The 21,174-nt window shown below is 44.0% G+C and overlaps 1 protein-coding gene across 1 annotated transcript; it reads right to left on the reverse strand.

Annotated features, from left to right (window-relative positions):
- Positions 1 to 12,095: 12,095 nt before the first annotated feature.
- LOC121478660 (T-cell-interacting, activating receptor on myeloid cells protein 1-like) lies at positions 12,096 to 19,402 on the reverse strand. The gene is given in 6 exon segments (XM_041733823.1): positions 12,096 to 12,545; positions 13,789 to 14,085; positions 14,360 to 14,650; positions 15,237 to 15,329; positions 15,426 to 15,457; positions 19,344 to 19,402. Coding segments are annotated over 6 exon segments (933 nt in total). The 3' UTR covers positions 12,096 to 12,384.
- Between the last annotated feature and the right edge of the window lie 1,772 nt (positions 19,403 to 21,174).

Consider the following 21,174-nt stretch of genomic DNA (forward strand, 5'->3'; position numbering starts at 1 on the left):
TCATTATAATATTATTGGGGAATTTTTTTTAAAGATTTATTTATTTATTTATTCATGATAGACACAGAGAGAGAGAGAGAGAGAGAGAGAGGCAGAGACACAGAGGGAGGGAGAAGCAGGCTCCATGCCGGGAGCCCGACGTGGGACTCAATCCCGGGACTCCAGGATCGTGCCCTGGGTCAAAGGCAGGTGCCAAACCGCTGAGCTACCCAGGGATTCCCCTCTATTGGGGAATTTTCACAAAATAAATATGGAAGTCTAAAAATAATAAAAATCTCTAACATGCTTCTTAGAATAAAACCCAGTGCCCTACTCCCCCCACCCTTGCTCTATAATTCCTCTAATATGAGTAATGCTGAGTTTTTGATCAGTTAAAGGTAAAAGAAATCCGGAAACTAGCCCAATTAAAGCTATCATTGAAGAAGTCGAATATGAATAAAATGGTTTAAGATTAATGGAAAAAAGGTTTTAGCTAGTTCTGTGTCTCTGTGGGAAAGAATCAAGAGGTCTGGACCTCTTGATGGTGTCTTTTGAATAAGACAAAGAGATGACAATTAATTAACCAATGGAACAAATATTTTGATAAAATAGGTTGTAGGTATTGTAAACTGATGGAGGAAAGTTCCATCCATATTTCTGCATATAACCTTTGACTATAATAACCCCTTTCATGTAACCATATTACCATAGACTTGTTTTTCCACTAAAGTAGGTTATGCTCTGTCTAGCACCTTTGTCTTTTGTGTCGCATTCACTGCTTTCTCAAGAAATCAATAAAGGTGTTAATTATAGCAGTAGAAGCTGAAAGGAAAAACATTTCGTATGAAAAAGATGTTTCTTAATCTTTAGAGTGATCTAAGATGCTTGCGATAAAATGTAAAATGTAATTATCTATTAAAAAAGAAACTGGAAAAACAAAGAAATGTAAAAGGATATAAATAAAGCCCCTCCGAAATGATCAGGAGGAGATGTATGCACCCTGACTCTGTGTGTGTGTGTGTGTGTGTGTGTGTGTGTGTGCATGTGTGTGTGTCTCCTCATTTGCCAACACCGTCCTTTCCTTTGAGAAACCCACCCCAGCTGGAGCTGGACTCCAGCCGTCAAATACAGGATTTGCAAATATTTTCTCCCAGACCGTAGCTTGTCTTTTGAATCCTCTGTCTTTGGCAGAGTGGTAGTTCTTAATTTTGATTAAATCTAACCTAATGCATTTTTCTGTATTGGTCATGGTTTGGTGTCATGTCTGATAACTCTTCACCAAGCCCTCGATTCTGATGATTTTCTGCTATGTTTTCTTTCCAAGGTTTTCTAATATTACATTTTAAATTTAATTATTTAATCCATTTTAATTTCGTTTTTATGAGGTTTGATGTTTCAGCAAACCAGGAATATAGAACAGAACATCCTCAGACAAAGGGCATCCATGAAAAATGTACAAGTAATCGTATATGTAATGGTGCACAGCTGAATGCTTTCACTATAAGACCACGTAGAAGGCAAGGATATTCATCCTCACTAATTTCCTCAATAGCATTTTGGATATTCTATTTAGAGAAATTAGGCATACAGATTAGAAGTGGAAGAAGTAGAACTGTCTCTAGTCACAGAGAATATGATGACCTGTGTAAAAATTTCTAAGGAATCTACAAAAAAACTTATATGAAATAATGTCTCACCTTGGCAAGGTAGCATGATGTCTCAGTAACAAAATTTTAAAAATTGTTTTTACATGCACATCCAGGGAACCACTGTAAGTGATAATTCAGGAGGCAGTATCATTTCTATCACAGCAATGAACATGAAAAACTTAAGTAAAATGTAGTTGACATATGTTAGACCTGTACAGTAAAAAAGGAATGCACTGATGACGGAAATGAGAGAATGAGAGAAATATAAAGATATAAACTGTGCCCCTGGATCAGAACACTCAATATTATTAAGATGTCCATTCTCTCCGAGTTGATATATAGTGTGAACACAAGTCCAATCAGTATCCCAGTAGCCTTGGGTAGAAATTGACAAGGTGATTCTAAATTGTATATGGAAATTTAAAAGATCTAGAAGAGCCAGCATAATTTATTTTTTATTTTATTTTTTTAGTTTTTATTTTTTATTTTGTATATTTTTAATTGGAGTTTGATTTGCCAACATATAGTATAACACCCACTGCTCATCCCATAAAGTGCTCCCCTCAGTGCCCGATTTTTTTTAAAGATTTTAATTTATTTTAGAGAGAGTGAGGGGGAAAGAGAGAGACCAGGAGCAGGGGAAGGGGGAAAGGCAGAGGCAGAGGGAGAAGCAGGCTCTCCACTGAGCAGGGAGCCCCATGTGGGACTCAATCCCAGGGCCCTGGGATCATGACCTGAGCTGAAGGCAGATGCTTAACCAACTGAGCCACCTAGGGACCCCTAGAATAGCCAGAATAATTTAAAAATTATTGATAAACCAACAGCCTCTGTTTTCAGGATGTAAAAAACTACAATAATCATTATAGTGTGGCATAGGCAAAAGTATAGAAAAATAGATCAATGGAACAACATAGAGTTCAGAAATCAACTCATTAAATTTATGGTAAACTGGTTTTTAAACAAAAATCCCAGAGTAATTCAGTAGAAAAAGAACAACCCTTTCAAAAGATGGTGCAGAAACAATTGGGTTAATCTGTATGTTAAAAGAATGAACATTGAGAAATGCTAATTCAAAGAGAGTTCTGAATGGGAAACAGAATGAAGGTGGCTACTTGCCGAAAGGACTAGCTTGAACATCTGACTTTGGCAATAGCTCACCGCTAAGGAAGGGTATAAGAGATTCACCTAAAGGCAAAAAGCCTGTTGTTTCTTAGTACTCAGGCTGACTGAGCAGAAGGGCTCTGGGGATGGACTGAAGACAGAAGCTGGGTTGGTGATTTGTGATTATGGGAGATGGATGCAGGAACAGAAACAAAATGTTACCTGGAGAAGCCACACTTCTCAGGCAGTCAGATGAGAGGAAGATCTGAGCTGGAGAGAGCTGAGATCTGGCGGTGATCCGCAATAATCTGGAGCTAAAGAAGTCCTTGGTATCTCCAGTGCTGAACCTAAGGCCTGGAACATAGTATGTATTCAATTTTTTTTTTTTTTTTTTGTCGTATAAACAAAGCTGGACCAAATTGAAAAAAAAAAAAAAAGAAACTTGACTTTTACCTGATACCATCCATAAAAATTTTAAAAAGATAATAGACCTAAATGTAAGGGGTAATACTGTCTTACAAAAGAAAACAAGGACGCACAATCTACGTGTGGCAAAGATTTCCTAGATAGAATACAAAAGCTCTAACTGTGAAAGAAAAACTCTTATAATTTATAGGCTTCACGAAAATTCAAAACTTTGGCTTTTAAAAAGATGCAAGTTTCATTTTAAAGTGCAAGGTGAAGGAGCAGACTGAGGTAAATATTTGCAATACTTATCTGTTAATAATGGACTTGTACCTAGATTATATATATTCTTACAACTCAGTATCAAGATTAACAACCTTATTTATTTATTTATTTATTTATTTATTTTAGATTTTTATTTATTCATGAGAGAGAAGGGAGAGACATAGGCAGAGGGAGAGCAGGCTCCCCACACGGAGCCTGATGTGGGACTCAATCCCAGGATTCTGGGATCATGATCTCAGCCAAAGGCAGACACTCAACCACTGAGCCACCCAAATGCCCCAGCAACCCAATTTAAAAATGGGCAGAGTTGGGACGCATGGGTGGCTCAGCCAGTTAAGTGTCTGACTCTTGATCTCAGCACAGATCTTGATCTCAGGGTCGTGAGTTCAAGCCCCACATTGGGCTTCATGCTGGGTGTGGAGCCTACTTAAAATAAAATGGGCAACATATTTAATCAGATACTCTATTAGGAATATATGTATATATCCCGTAGTACATGAGAAGATGTTCAGTGACATTAGCTGTCAGGAAAATGCACGGTAAAGCCACATTGACCAAATAAATAAGGATCCCAGAAACAGATCCACACACTTAATGGAAGTTTGCTTTATGGCAGAAATGGTATATCATTAGGGAAAAGATGTTCTGTTGATTTTAATTAATTAATATTAATTAATATTTTGTTGGATTACTCTTTATGCCCAGGTCTGTCCTCTGCCCCAGCTGAGGAGTACCGAAGAGGAAACCATCATCTTGTCCCCTCAAGTACCTCTCAACAGGGGTGAGAATGAATGTTCCACTGGAAGCTGTTCAAGGTCAGTGGGTTTAACTTGATCAACACCCATCATTCCCCTGGGCAGCTATGGGGCCTATAAGTACAGAAGGACAGAGAGGTCAGGGGAGGGAGGAAGAGAAAGATTATTTCTCCTGGCCTCCAAACACAGGTTATCCACCAGAAATACCCTGCTCCCCATCATCTATATCTAGGGATGTCTGAGAAAGTAAACAGTACTTGTTTTTTTTTTTTTTCCTTCCACCTTTATTGTCGGTTTTAGTTGGTGTTTTACAGGGAGAGAAAATAGATGCTAAGTGTTTCTATAACCAATGGGACAATCAAACATGGTAAAGAAATAATCTCACCTAAAGGCCATTGGTTCTTCTACTGAGAAACAAAGTCTCCATGATAGTTCGGTGCTTAAAGGACCGTATCTCTACAGAAGCCCAAGAAAAAAAAAGTACTTAGCTGTTTAATGTGGATCCTTGTGGAGACTCCTCCTGGCTATACCAGGCTTCAGCCAGCAAAATCCCAGTGATAATCAGAAACATGGTAATGAGACACAGTGGGATGAGGTTAACCTTGGTGTAATCCCCCAATGTGGCACCTGGAAAACTGAGAGAATGAGATCATCACTGGTATCCCTTCTTCTCTAATAGGTCTACCGAATGTGACTCTCACACACCCACTTGTGTTTCCTGGCCAGTGATCAGTTGTACCTTCACTGAAGTTTTATTCACTGAAAACGTGATAGAAGATTTAAGGAGAGCTGTAGTGATCCTTTTTTTGTCTTCTTTCCTTTATATTCTCTCTGCCTTATCTCTCCTTTCTTCATTTTTTTTTTGTTCTTTATCTCATTTCCACCCTCCCACATTTCTTTCTCCCTGCATATATTAGGAATTAGTCTTAGGAGCACACAAAAGACTTAGAGCACTTTTATTGCCATAACAAAGTCCTGCAAATGGTTGGCCTGATATAACAGAAATGTATTATTTCACAGTCTGGAGGTTAGCAATCTAAAGTTAGAGTGTTGACAGGGCAATACTTTCTCCAACGACTCTAGGAAAAGATCCTCTCTCTTTGCATCTTGCAGCTTCTGGAAGCTCCAAACATTCATTGGCTTGTGGCAACATCACTCGAATCTCTGCCTCTGTTTTCACATGGCCATCTTCCTTCTTGTGTCTTTGTGTCTTTACTTTTCATGTTTTAATGACACCAGTCATATTGGGTAAGAGTCTTCCCTAATCCAGTGTGACTTCATGTGAACTTAACAAATGATTATCTGCAAAGACCGAGTAATGCTGTTTCCAAAAAGATCACAAACACATGTACCAGGAGTCAGGAAGCCTCAAACATATCTTTCAGGGGATGAAAATCAACCCAATATAGCACCAACAGAGTGTTGAGATCTAGTATCTGCCCCAGAATCCTCCTCAGAGCCTTAACTTCATACAAGGAGTGAGCTCAGGAATCTCAGAATTCAGCAGCTAAGGATCTGGGCCAGGGTGCATTTCGTTGCATCAAAAAGTGCTTGAGATTGGCAGTGGCTCTGGTTCCTAATGAGAAGCCTGCACATGTGCCATCCCTCCCAGTAGAGCTGGGCACAGCTATTGCATATGAACAGGGAATGTCTCACCTCATGCATCCCAGTTACTGCAGAGTCTGTCTCTAAATTCAGTAGTAATGGACACCTGGGTGGCTCAGTGCTTGAGCATCTGCCTTTGGCTCAGGTTGTGATCCTGGCGTCCTGGGATCAAGTTCCGTATTGGGCTCCCCACAGGGAGCCTGCCTCTCCCTCCGCCTATGTCTCTGCCTCACTCTCTCTGTCTCTCATGAATAAATAAATATCTTTTAAAAATAAGTAAATTCATCAGTAACAATATTCCCTGAGGCAAGGCCCACGGAGAGATATTCGTAATGATGCTACCATATTTAGAAAACCCCCTCCACCTCTCATTACCGACCATACAGACCTTTATTTCTAGTTATAAAACATTCAATTCATTGACTACAAGAAGAATCAGTAAGACAAAAAACAAAGTTATAAACTGAGAAATTAGTGTTTAGCATCCAAGGTAGCAGAATTATAGTAGGAAACAAAAGATAATTTTAGAAGGTGATGAGTAGTATGGGCCAGGAGACACAAGTAGGTACTACATGCATGATGCAGTCTGCTGGGGAAACACGATATCTGGAAAACAAGACAGAGTTATCAGGAATGAAATCACTAATGCCAACATAAACCAAAATTGTAATAGCTGCAGACAATAGATGACTAGCTTAATAATCTTAAAGAATGACATGAGAAATCATCCAAGAAGGCACAAAAAAAGACAAAGAAATGGAAATGATGAAAGACTTAAAAAGGACATAATGGACATGATGGAGAAATGAGAATCAGAGACTAACAGAACACTCTCTGATATATATACATTTTTTTTCCTTATCATGCAAAACCTTACCTGTTACCAAGATTTCAAGGTGGTTATTGGGTGTGAGGTCAAGAAAGGAGCCTTTATCTGGTGGTAGACACCTCTGCAGTTTCCAGTATCATTGACTGTCACGTTTTGAAGAGAAAAGTCTGCCCGTTTTCCTTCAGGTCTATGGTGCTGTACATGCTTTCTAGTACTTACTTGTCTTCAGGAGAACCAACATCACATGTTCAAGCATATTCTGGCCTGTGGCACTACAGAGTCACATTTCTTCCCTGGGTCACCTTAGGCTTGGAGAGAAGGTTTGGGCAAACTTCCTGTAAGAGAAGATCACTTCCTGCAAGGGAAGATTAATTCCTGTAAGGGAAGATCACTTCCTGCAAGGTAAGGTCACTTCCTGTAACAATGTCAGAGGTAGCCTGGTTTCTCTCCTTCTCTTGGCCTTCTGGGAGGCAGCTCTCACACAGGAGAAAAATGGAAGATCCTTGATTTTGGCCCTCTCTCAATACCAGGGCAGTGATTTTGCTTCCACCAAGGCCTGGATTCAATCAGCTGACTCTGAATTATTCTGTTTTTCTCAGTTAGGGACATGGAGGGTGAGAGCCCCTTATCTTCCAGTCTTTTGTTCTTCCGTATTCTCTGTGCCAAGGAAGACTGTGTGTCAGGCCAAGACCAACCTCACCTGTAACCACCAGCTGGAGAGTTTCTGAAAGGGGCCTTTTCCATGGAGTATTTGCAGGTGTACTCCCCAGCACCACTGTGAGTCAGGTTGAAGAGCTAGATTTTAACCTGGATCCCTATAGAACTGAGTAGCTGCATGGGATCCACGAGTGGCTTTCCTTCCTTTCTGAAAACAAATTTTACCTTCCTGGTAAGAGTTGAGCATGTCAGAATCACATTACTTTGGGAGATACCACCCAACTGGGTGAGTTGCTGAGAGAAGGCTTGGGAAGTGATCCTGGAAAGTAGTAGAGTTCAGATCAGAACACACTCACCTTACTTTCCATCTAAAGAAGGGGAAGGAAAGGATGGAGAATTTGGGATGAAAAGGCAAGCTGCATTAGTTAAAAAAGCATTCACCTATTCACCTACACATTCATCTATTGTGTCTCTTTGGCCAGCACACAACCCTGTAAAAGAATCACCTATGAGATATAATCTGTTTTTTTAAGATTTTATTTATCTATTTGAGAGAGAGTGAGACAGGGAGAGCACGAGTGGAGGGAGGGGAGGCAGAGGGGGAGGGAGAAGCAGACACCTTGCTGAACAGGGAGCCCAGCACAGGGCTAGATCCCAGGACCCTGGGACTATGACCTGAGCACAAGGCAGACACTTAACCAACTGAGCCACTCAGGCACCTCAATATAAGCCAGACATGTGTTTCTAAGAACGGAAATTTCCTTTCTTTTTCCTGTATGGAGGAACAGTTTAATGTTTCAGGGGAAAAGTGAGAAGTTATTAGGACTTTTAGGTGTAAACACATGCATACATCAAGAAAATTAAATCTGCAGTCTGTGAAAATGGAAGATAGTGGACATGTTCCAAGGTATGTGAAGGAAAGCTATTGAAGTCAGAGGAACCCAGGAAATGGAGGAAGGACAAGTGTAGAGATAGCAGAGGCCTGTGGACACCTGAATCCACTTGGAAGTTGCACATGGGAAACGGCATTGACCCCCACCTCTGGATGGAGCCTGGTCCCTATGCATCAAAGACGTGGACCTTTGTCCTTTCTGCCCAGTCCCTGCAGAATGGATGGAGCTCCCAGGAGCTTCCTCATTGTAATGGACCACCCTGTATGAACAGGATACAAGCCACTTCAGATATTGATGAAACTGAGTAGAAGGTGAAAGACCTACATCACACAACCTCATGTAATAGCACAGAGCAAAGTGAGAAGATTTAATGAGCCTCTAGAATCTAGAGGTCAGAGAAATGTGGTAAGAACTTACATCTAGTCATGGTGCCCAAAACAGAGCTGAGAACCACATGCTATCCTTGTCTAAGGAAACTCGGGGTTTTGGCACAAAAACCCTGCAAACAGACATCCTGAGCTGTACCCCATTCCACACCCAGGAAATTTTAAAACAACTTTATCAAGATGTTATTCACCTGCTGTATAGTTCATCCATTTACAATGGACAATCCTTTGGGCTTTTCTGTCTTCACAATATGGGCAAACTTCACACTGTCAAATTTAAAACACTTCCATGACTTCAAAATGACACTGCATTACTCTTCAGTTTTTGTTGCTTTTCCCTACTTCCACCATCTCCAGCCCTAAATAACCACTAACCTACTTTTTCTGTGGGTTTCCCTATTCTGGACTTTCATGTGAATGGGACTGTGTAGCATGGGTCTTTCATGACTGGTCTTTCACTTACCATGTTGAGCTATTCCTCTTTTGTCTTTAGAATTTCCCCTATTCAGCATCAGTTTCGTTACTCCCAAGGACATTTCTGTTTTGAGGATGCCATACTTGTATCCACCCAAATTTCCTATTTTAACCCGCTGGAAACAGTAATGACTTTAGAGACAGACAGGCTGGACTTGTGTTTTAACTGTTCTGCTCATTCTATGTGTGGCCTTGAGCAGGAACCCTCAGAGTTAGTCTCAGGGTTCTCATTTATCCCTGCAGGCCTGATTCCCACCACGCAGGACTGTTTGCAAGGGTCAGAGTGGTATTTCCTGTAGGGTGGAATATGAACCATAGGTTGTCAAAGGAGATTATTTTAGGTAGTGTAGTGACACATTATCCTATAGCTTTGATCCCAGCATCGGAAAGTTATTACCCATTCAGCCAGGCCCTTCTGATCACAACGAGGAGAGAAGATCCATTTATGGATCTTCTTTAGAACAACTTTATCTCTGGCTCATTGCCCTTTATAGCTAGGAAGTGGTTGGCCATGGGCTCAGAAACCTGACAAGAGCATGAGGCTAAAATGTCCTAACATTTTCTGCCTTTCATGGTATTATATATTAATTCTCCTTTATCAAGTGTGTGACAGTGCATTATTAAACTATTGCTAAGTAGCTTCCATTTTCAAATAAGTATTTATTTAAAGAAAAAAATGTTGACTCACTGTTAGTAAATTATTGAATAAGTAAAGGTGGTGTAGGCATAGCATACCCTCATGAATGTGGAATGTACAAATCTGAATATTGGAAAAAACTTAAGTGGTGGCTGTGTGTAAAGCCTCCAGTGCACGTCCTGACATGTGTGAAGCAGTCAGTAAATACAAGCCCGTGTTACCTCTTTTGTATTCTTCACACCTCTCAATCTGTTATCCCACCCTCATCTTGAACCCCAGCACACGATCCTAAGGAACTTACCAAAGCAGAGGAGGGAAAGGAGTCCCAGGATCATACTGGCCCTGCAGCCTGCTCTACAGGCCTCTCATCAGCTTCACAACTATGGGACAAATGGAAGCTTGGTGTGGGCACTGACCTCTGTCCTCCAGCTTGTTCCTTCCTTCTCACGTGATCCATAGGTTTTGTGTCACACCCCCACTCAGGAAATAAAGACCAGGTAATGTGACATAAAGCATACTGGGAATGACGAAACCTTAAAGATAGAGAACAAACTGGTTGGCTGCAGTGGTTTTGGGAAGAGAGGTGGGTGTGACTGTAAGGCACACTGCAAGAAACATCTTTATGGGGATAGACTACGTGAGTATGTTGACTGTGCCAGTGGCCAGATGAATCTGAACGTGATAAAACAAAGAACCCTGCACACCCATTGTACTAGTGTGTCAGCTTCTTGGTGTTGATATCGTCATGGACAATAATGGAACCATTGGAGAAACCGGGTGCAAGGTGGAAGTATCTGTACTGAGTTTGCAACTTCCTGCAATTCAAAGGATGTGAAAGTAAAAGTAGATTCTGATTGAAGACGAAACATAGCCTAAAGCAGACGTGGGCAGCTGCACATTAGGGAGCAGGAACATCACAAAGGCTCTTCCGTGCATGGCCAAGGCAGAGACTGCAGCAAGAGGTGGTTATGTAGACTGAGCAGCTCGTGTATGTTTGATGTGCCACACCCGTGCTGGCTGTAAATCCCGAGTTCTGTCCATTTTGACCACTCTTGACCAGAGAGCAATGAAAGAGGTCTGTTCTCAGGAGGAACCATGAGTTTTAAATGCTGAGTGGAAGGGACAGAAACATTCTCCTGTTGCCTGAGCCTACCAGAGCATCCATATTGAGAAAGCCTGCCACAACATACACAGCCCAGGAAAAGCACCTGTCTGCCTCCAGCACCCTGAAGCAAGACTCCTCCATGATCTGATGAAAGCCAATGTAACAAAAGGAAGCAGATGAAATGAAGAATTGCTTTGGCAAGAATTGCTTCTCTGATCAGAACTAGGTTTTTATAAATGTATCTCCTGAGTTATAAGAGAAGAGATAACAGTTGTAAAGTATGAATGAGGGCTGGTGCCTGGGTGGCTCAGTCAGTTAAGCATCTGCCTTCAGCTCAGATCATGATCCCAGGATCAAGCCCCACATCTGGCTCCTTGCTCAGTGGGTAGTCTTCTTCCTCTCCCTATGCCTTTCTCCCCTGCTCATGCTCTCTTGCTGTCTCTTAAGTAAATAAATAAATAAATTTTAGAAGATTTTATTTATTCATTCACGAGAGATGCAGAGAGAGGGGCGGGGGCAGAGACACTGGCAGAGGGAGAAGCAGGCTCCTCACAGGGAGCCTGATGTGGGACTCGATCATGAACCTCAGGATCATGCCCTGGGCCAAAGGGAGACGCCCAACCACTGAGTCACCCAGGCGTCCCTAAAATCTTTAAAAACATAAGAATAAGTATTTGTGAAAAAGATCAAGAGTATTAACAAACAACAGGCCTTGAAAAGCAAATATCATGGGTAATATTTCACACCTGCACAGTAAGATGAAAAAATTCTGGGGACAACTCATGAGCAATTTGATGCTATGAAGCCAAGAGGAAGTCTCCCCAAATTAGGTAAAATATTGGGGCTTTGTTAATTAAATGTAAAAGGCATGTGTGATAAGTACGTAAATTTAAATTGTTGACTAATTGCTGGTCCAAAAGCCCAGAATGGAGAATGGAGAGGAGTCAATAACTATGCAGGAAGCACTGTTTTCCCCACTTTTCAATGGAATAAAAGCTCCTGCAGAAGTGACTGCACAGGCTACACAGCTTGACTCTGAAGCTTTAAGTATTTTTTCAAGTCATCCAAATTTATCAGGTATGTTTTTATGCTCCAGCCTATTCTCTGCCCCAAGTGAAGCTACAGCAAGAGGGAACCCTCTTGTCCTCGAGCGGTTCTTCATAAAACTAAGAATGCAGGTTCCACAGGACAATTAAGAATCAGCAGGTCTCTCCATCAACACTCATCATTCCCTAGGCAGCCAGGGGCACATGAGTAGTATAGACATGAGGTCAGAAGAGGGAGGAAGGGGAAGAATATTATTTCCCTGGCCTCCAAACACAGGCTCTCCACGAGGGAAAACCGCCCCACTCCCATCCTCCACATCTAGGGGTGTTGGAAAAAGTACAGTAGTCCTTGCTTGTTATCTTCTCCCACAATAATTAGGGCTTCTTCATGGGAAAGAGAAAGCGTGCTAAATGTTCCCACAATGAACAGGACAGTCCCATAAGGTGAAGAAATACCCCACCAAAAATGCCATTTGTATCCATGTTGAGAAACACAAGAAGTCCCCCCAGCAGAGTTTGGTGTTTCGAGAACCCCGTGCCGCTATACCACCCATGAACAAGAGAAGCACTCAGCTGTTCTACACGGATCCACGTGGAGGCTCCTTCTGGCTGCACCAGGCTTCCACCAGGAAAGCCCCCATAATCACCACAATTATGGCAGCCAGACCCAGGCGGATGAGGTTGTCCGTGGTGTAATCCCCCGACGTGGTGTAATCCCCCGACGTGGCACCTGGAGGAGCTGGGAGAGAGAAGAGGATGAGCACCAGCCAGGAGAGGAGCATCCTTCCTTCTCAAGTGGATCTGCCCAGTGTGACTCTCTGCACCTGCTTGTATTTCCTGGCCAGTGGTCAGCTGTACCTTCCCTGACATCGGGATCACTGAAAACACAACGTGAGACTTCAGGAGAGTTGTAGTGGGGTCTTCCTTTGCCTTCTTCCCTCTGTGTTCTCTCTGCTTTACCTCTCTTCTTGTGTTTCTTTGCTCTTCATCTCATTTCCACCCTCCCACACTGCCATTTCCCCTTCTCCCTCCTTGTGGTAGGAATCAGGCTTAGGAGGAACCCCCACAACCCAAGTTGCTGCACAGAGCGCTGAAATACCTCAGTGGCTGCGTCTGCTCCCCTCCTCCTGCCAAGACTTACTGCAGCCAGGGAGCTCAAGGAGACTCAAGCTTAGAGGCTGAGCATCAGGACCTCCATGCATTTCATTTCAGCTTCACCCAAGAAGAGCCAGGGCTCGGCATTGGCCCTGGTTCCTAGAGAGGACCCGCATTTGCATCTTCCAACCCACACATGCCATGAGTGCAGAGCTCCTGTCCGAGACCATCAGCAGCAATGCTCCCTGGAGGCAGAGTCTGCAGGGAGACCCCCGTGATGCCCTCTGCACCTCTCAGGGCTGCCCACCCAGACCTTGCTTGTTAACTACAGGATGTTTGCGGACCATGGCACACACACAAACACTTAAAACACCCAGGAAGCATGGCATGGCCTCCAGTGAAGTAACGTTCTGCCAAACACAGAAGATCAGTTTAGAAGACACCACATCTGTGCCACAAAAGCAGGCAAGTGGGGAAGCACCACGTTCTAAGAATGACAAAGGTACTGCCATGACGTTGCCATCACCGGGATGACACACAGGTGGCAGAAGGGGCCCTGGTGGTGGCGGGACGGATCGTTTGGAGGAACGACTTGAGATGTTATCCAAGAAGGCCAAACAACAAAGGCTGAAGACTAGAAAGTAGGAAAGGAAGACTTAAAAAGGAGATGACCGTGAAAACAAAGGAGAAACAGAAATTGGAAAATAACAGAAGAAATGCTCTCCAGTTAAAAATATATATATATGTTGTACACCTGAAACGGATGCAATGTGATGAGTCAATATAGGTCAACAGAACCAGAGAAAACAAATAAAATAGCCAAAATAAAAAGAAACTAATCAATTAATTAAAACTTTAAAATGTCCTAAGAATCATGCAAAACCTACCTCTCACCTGGATCTCCAGAAAATTGCTAGGCTGTGAGGTCAAGAAAGGGGCCCCTATCTGGAAGTACACGCAGCTGTAGTTCCCGGCATCACTGACTGTCACACTCCTGAGGGAGAAGTCTGTCTCCTTCCCTGCTGGATCCTGGACCCGTATGGGCTCTGCTGCTCCCGCCTTCAGCAGAGCGAACTTTATAGGCATGAAAATATTGTCTGGCCTCTGACACTGCAGGGTCACGGCTTCTCCTGCGGTCACCACACCTCTTTGGTGGGCTTGGAGGAAAGGTTTAGGGAACTCTCCTGGAAGAGAAGAGGGCTCCAAGGTCACGGGGAGAAGCCTGAGATCCCCCACCCACCCTGTTCTCCTGGCAGGGGTCCCACCAAGCAGGAGAGATGACAGATCCCTGGTCTCACCCTCTTCTGACTCTGACTACAAGCCCTGGGGGAAGCCCAGCCAAGTCGTTCTGCTGCTGTGTTTCTCCATCTCCCCTTGCCGCCCCCCGCCCCCCCCCCCCCGCCTCCCTGGGGTTCCTCCCCCACACCTGCTCCTGTCACTCCAAAGCACCCTCCTCACCTGTCACCAGCAGGAGGAGGACGTCACTGGGCTGTGAACTTATTTGCGGGGGCTCTCATCTGTAGTATTCGCAGGTGTATGGTCCAGCGCTGCTGGCTTGTAGGTCAGTGAGGAGAAAACGAGCCATGCCCTCTGTGGAATCTGGTGATTGTGGGAACTCCACAGGAACATTTCCCTTTCTGAGAACAAAGTTGGTATCATTGGTGGAAGTGTGGCATTGCAGTGTCACATTGCTCTTGGGAGGCATCATCCAGCTGGGCCAGGCACTGAGGGAGGGCTTGGGAAGGGTCTCTGGAAGGAAGCAGATTTGGGGATGGGATTTGGTGCCCTGAGCTGCTCTCAGGAAGTCCCTTTAAGGAAAGAGAAGGGACATGGGGAGTTTGGAGTGAAGGAGAGAGAGGGTCTAACTGAAGGAACTCACCATCAGTCATCCAGCTACTTTGGCCAACACACAGCCTTGTGAGAGAATCATCCATGAGACACGAGCACCCGCCTGGAGCCCCATCCTAAGGGGTCTCCCGGGGGGGGGGCGCTGCTGCTGAGAACAGACCCTGGAGATCATGCACCTGGGTTCTTACTTCCCCTCACTGGACTGTGGCTGCAGCTGTGCTCTCAGCTCCTGCCCCATTTCTCCAGTAAGGTCTCCTGTGTGTCCCTCACCTCACATGGCCCCAGGACTGGTCCTGGTTCCACAGATGATCCACAAACCCCTCTTTTCTCAGTTTCTATTCTGCCTGAACTTCTCTTAATCTTGCATTTCTTTCAATCTGGTGTTATAGTTGGGGACCCCCCCACCTCACCCCACAGAGGAGGAATGGGAGGTAAGAACCATGAGAAAGATAGGGGAGCACGAGGCTTGAATGTGACCTTAGCCCACCTCTGAAGCTGTTTGTGATTCTGAGTGGACGAGAAGTTCTGCTGATTGTCTCATCGAGGCCAGAAGAACCCCCGTGCCGAAGGCTGCTCTGTGCTTTGAGTAACAAATTAAGATGGATATTGTTTGTAACTAAGAGAACTCGTGGGAGTTTATGGACCTAATACCACGGAAGATGCAGGATATCACTACCTGTGAGGAGGTGGAAGCCAGGGAGTCTTGTTCTTCACCTCAGCATCCCCAGCATCCACTCAGGTCGTGGCAGATAGTAGGACCTCAGCGAATGCTCACTGATCGGCTGACGAGATGGCCTGTGTAAACACAGCTCAGCTTTTATAAGGATGTGAAAAGAGGCAACCTCACCATAACTTCCCCATTCTCATCCCACCAGGCCAGCTGTTTTCACAGCTCCCCAGGTCACCCATGTCCTCTTGTGAGTAAGGTTTGGCTCAGAGACGGATCCAGCTCTGTCCCTGGAAAAGGCTAGTTAAGTCAACCTCAGCCTTTAATCTGAGGGCTTTCTGATCCCATCTTTTCCATGATCTCTTTTCATCCCTGTATACTCCAACAGGACAGAGTTTACCACTTGGTCCTCTGAAACAAGCCTCAAAGAATCCACATGGATATTCCAGAAAGGAGAAAACATACCTTCCTTCCTTGCCCCCCACACAGGTGCATCTGTGAGGTACTCCAACTCAGGTGTTCTTAGCCTTGGCCGCACATTGTGCTCTCCTTGGTGTGGAGACTGTTAAGATCCCAGGGCACAGACCAAACCACAAAAGCCTTGAGTCAGAATCACTTGGATTGAACTCAGGCACCAAACTTTTGAAATCTCCCAGGTGATACAAGTATTCAGCTGAGTAACCAAGCCTAGATAAACATTTCTCAAGATTGCATCATAGATATTTGGAATATGTTGGTGTAGAAAAAACTTGCAAGTGACAGTAGTTATGTGCATTTCTGACCATCACAGGCATCCTGCCATTAATGCCCAAATGTGGTATATACAGTTTTGCCTGAGTTCTAAGATCTCTTTAAAAATAACATCAAGCCTGCTTACAGAATTTATTGGAAGAGAGAGATTGTTCTAACTCAGCAGATACTGTTTGGACCTGTGTTTCTAAGAGATTTGTTTACTCTTTTTCCTTTTTGCCTATGTTAATGGAACAGTTTTGTGTCTTAGTAGTGAAAAGGGGAAAGTTCCCAGGCCTTTGTGCTAAAATTCCATGGGCACTCCAAAATATTACGTTGCACGGTTTGCAAAAGGAAAGTGATAACTGAGGGGGGCACTTGACGGGATGAGCACTGGGTGTTATTCTGTATGTTGGCAAATTGAACACCAATAAAAAATAAATTTATTATTAAAAAAATAAAAATAAAAAAAGGAAAGTGATAAATAGCCAAATGGTGAAAAGACCCAAGCATCCGCCAAAGGATAAATGGATATAGAACAGATATGTGGTCTGTACAACAGAGGAATACTATTCTTCTATAGAAAGAAGTGGAATTCTGATAAATGCTACAGCATGAGTGGAGTTGGAAAACATTATTCTGTGTGAAATTAGCCAAACATAAAAGGACAAATATTTATGACTCCACTTACCTGAAGTACCTAGAATAGGCAACTCCATGGAGATAGAATGTGGAACAGAGGTTATCAGGAGGCCAGAGAGAAAGAGAGGAAAAAAGCTTATTGATTAATGAGTACAGAATTTATGTCAGGGATGTTGAAAAAGTGGGTTGAGGGCTTTGCACAGCTCGGTAGATCAGTGGACACACCCTCAGGTTAGATTGGATTGGTCATACATTCCAGACCCTAGGACATCTCATCTGATCTCATCTCCGTCTTCAGCAGGGCAGCTGCTCAGGGGCCTGGTAACTTAGGGGAGCAACAGGAAGTCCACTAGGAGAGACTCATTGTCTCTCAAAGACAAACACGACAAAGAAAAGGTTGATCTCATTGACGTGAGGAAGATCAGGAACATTTGAAAGGTAGAAACAAGCCAGGTGTCCACCAATAGGTGGGTGGGTAAACAAAACATGATCCATACATAAAACTGAATTGTACTCAGCCATAAAAAGAAATGAAAATTTCATACAAGTTGCTTGGGAGGATCTCTGGAAGGGATGCTGGTAGAATCAGTGTCTAAATCAGGCAGAGGAGAGTGAATGAAGTAAGGAATTAGGAACATAAAAAGATCATTTTTTGAGCATCGACTGATCATGTGTGCTTGAACCTGATTTTGAAGGTAACTGTGAAAGATGAGGGAACTTGTAACCATGGACGTGTATTCCTCAAGGCCCCACAAGGACTGTGTGCAGGATTGGAATCCTCAGAACTATGCTGTGTTCATCACATCCCTGCGTTCTCTCGCATACAAACAGGTGTGTCCTCCCAAGGTGAGTCTTTGACGGTAGGGGTGCTCCAGGGAGGAGCCTGGAGCCTGGGGATCAGAGAACTGTAGTGGTAGCAGGAAGCTGAGTGCAGAGGACCATGCAGAGGAGGGTCCTCCTCCCCTAACTTTTTCTGAATAACAAGCTTTGTTGGTGTCCGGAAACCAGTTTATTCTGAGGTACAGTTCTAGCTCCATAACCAGGGACATTCGGAACCACTCTACCTCCTCAGGCTTTTTCCGAAGTCCTTTCAGACATGCCTAAGGTGCTGCATACCACAGACCCCACGTGTGTGTTCCTCTTAATTTGACATCATGGCTGAGTGGAAACATTTTTGGAGCTGAGCGGTTCTGGGTTGAGATCTGGCTTCCTTACCACCTGTGCAATCTGAGGCAACTCGCTCACTTTGCAGACTCAAATTTGATGCCTGATCTATAAAAATGTACCTCATTCTCTCTTGCAGGGTTTTTCTTTTTTAAGGGGGGGGCAGATCAGAGTGATATTTCCCAAATGTAGAACACATCCCATCAGTTTTATGTGTGATGATTTTAGGTGGAAGAAAGGACAATCAGAGCGTTACATGGGGGTGCCTGGGTGACAGAGTTAAGCATCCAACTCTTGGTGTCCACTCAGGTCGTGATCTCAGGGTTGTGGGATGGAACCCTGCCTGGGGCTCTGCGCTCAGAATGGAGTCTGCTTGAGATTCTCTCTCTCCCTCTCCCCCTGTCCCTCACCCTCACCCTTCTGTGTGCATCCACTCTCTCTATCTCAAATAAATAAAAAGAGAGAATGTGAGAGAGAGCATGAGTGGGGGGAAAGGCAGATGGAGAGGGAGAGGCAGACTCCCACCGAGCAGGGAGCCCAGTGTGGGGCTCAATCCCAGGACTCCGGGATCATGACTTGAGCCAAAGGCAGATGCTCAACCGAATGAGCTACCCAGGTGTCCCTCAAATAAATAATCTTTAAAAAAAAAAAAAAAAGCACTATATGATTGCATGCAGTATGCAGTCCAGTAGAGCTGATTATATCACCAAGGAAACTTCCTTGAAGCTAGCCTCTGATATATGTGGATCGTGGCTTATTGCCTTTAGAGCAAAGAACTAGCAGGTCTCAGGCTCAGAAGCTTGATGAGGACCAGTGTATAGTTACAATATCCTAACATTGTTTCCTTATCACTGAATTTACTTTATAGTCCTTGTATTTGACCTGGATTTTTCTGATAGTATCAAGGTTTTTGCTGATAGTATCAAGATTTTTTCTATTGTAAGCACTTTTCTTTAAGGAAAAAAGGTTGAGTCTATATTAAAAACAAAACACATTAAGCCAATAAAGTACAGGTAGCAAAGGCATTCAGCAGAAACCCTGAACTTGGAACAAGACTAATCGAAATTTGTAAAGCACCGGCTTACATTATGTAGCATATGCATTGCACTCAGCAAGATAAACCAAAGCTGATGTTTTATTTTCTCTTTCCATCCCCAGTCCAAATCTCTTACCCCACTTGATCTTAGCCAAGAGGCCGAGAAGCAATACCAAACCTCTTACCAATTCTGTTGTTTTCTGTGGTCCCAATGTGTGCCCTGTGACACTTACTGAGACAGAGGAGTGGGAGTAGTTGGGAAATCATGGCAGCACGTCACTTTCTGCCTGTCCAACGCCTACTTTCAGTTCTGCAGTCCACGGGTGGGCGAGGAGCTGGGGTGGCCATGGCCTTGCCCTGAATCCACAGTGTCGAAGTAATGATTTTTCTCAGACTTTTCAGTTCCTCCTTCCATGCCGCTTTCTGAAAATGTTGTTCATGCTGCCGATTGCAACATACTCTTTGCACGCTTGGCTTTAAAGACTTGGCTCACAGAAAATCCTCATCTGTCGCAGATTTCAGGCATCAAATGTGTGACTCCCCCTCCCCCCAGATGCCCAAGGCTTGAGCCTGAAGAGTTCCTAAGAGGAGATAAAGGTACCTCACTGTTGAAAATATTGGAAAATCCTGGATACTCAGGTTGCTAAACATTTCCCCACTGTCTTAAGAGCTAAGGACTATAGCCAAATAGTTCTTCTTCTTCTTTTTTATTTTTTAAGATTCTATTTATTTATTCATGAGAGAGAGAGAGAGAGACAGAGGCAGAGACATAGGCAGGGGGAGAAGCAGGCTCCATGCAGGGAGCCTGATGAGGGACTCGATCCATGGATCAAGGATCACAACCTGAGCCAAAGGCAGACTCCCAACCGCTGAGCCACCCAGGCATCCCTTTCTTTTTTTTTTATAAGTAAATTCAGTGCCCATCATGGCGCTCAAACTCACAACCCTGAGATCAAGAGTCCTATGCTCTACTGACTGAGCCAGCCAGGTATCCCACCAAATAGTTCTTTTACTAACTATGCCATGAGGTTCAGTTGCTAAAGCAGACTGATAGAACCCACATGTTGTGTGTTGTAGGGGAAGGATACAATATAGAAGCTGTAGAGCATTACAACGAGAGTGTGCATCCCAGACAAAAAAAGGATTTCTCTCCTCTCAGCTGCCTAGATGGACTTTCTCTCCTGGGTCAGAGGGTCACCAGCATGTTCACAAAGTGTCTCAGAACAAGGAAACCCAAAATGGGTGTTTGGCTGGGGTTTCCTATTCCATGACAGGCATGTTGGCCGTCCCAGTGGCAGAGGCCTCTGGAGGGTCTCACAGGACCCAGTGTGAATCATCCTTCTCACGTTGACCAGTAAATAGCACTGAGAAGCTGGCACAGACCTCTCCAGAACTGCTTGGACCTATGGTTGCAGAGCAACACTATTAATCATTAGACCTCATTCCATGACCAGAGGTCCCTGTCATGAGGTACACGTGTGTCAGCACCATGCTTGAAGAACCATCATGCGTGGGCACAGTGCCACGTTCTTCAGGATTTGCAGTGATTTTGGTGAAGCCATGGTGTCTACACCCACAATCGTTTTTGTCTGCTGGGAAAGCTGTGTGTGACTCACAGGCTCTTACTTAGCCAAGAAATGAAATTATCAGAAGATCTGAAATGGCAACTTTCCATTCTTTTCCACCACCCTCACTGATTTGTCTCTAGATAGCAAAATGTGTCTCTGCAACTTAAAAATGTAAATCCCGGTTTACCTACATTTTTACCAACTTGCTGACTTCATGGTACAGGTGAACCAGTGTGCTTCCTGCCAAATCATATTTGGTAAAATTAGAGTGCCAGGGGAAGATTCACTGGAAATATGTAAAGTGAGGGGCAGCAGGGCAGATTCCCTTGTGCAAAGACATAGACATAAAAGAGGCAGGTGCAGGAGTTGGAACCCAGCTCTGTGTCAGAAGCCCAGTCCCTTTCCAGAAAACCATTTGAAGCCCCACCACCACCAACATGGTGTCAGCCAAGGCTGGGGTCTAATCTGAGAGTTCAGCTGAGGAAGGGTCTGCTTCCGAGCTCCAATGCAATTCTGACACAACCCACCCAGAGTTAGCACAGACTTCACAGGCTGACGATGCAGCACCCACAAGACTGTCCTCACTGCAGACACAAGCTAAAGATGTAGGTATCCTGAG

This window comes from Vulpes lagopus, chromosome 2 (assembly GCF_018345385.1).
Source record: "Vulpes lagopus strain Blue_001 chromosome 2, ASM1834538v1, whole genome shotgun sequence".
In the NCBI taxonomy this organism is placed as follows: domain Eukaryota; kingdom Metazoa; phylum Chordata; class Mammalia; order Carnivora; family Canidae; genus Vulpes; species Vulpes lagopus.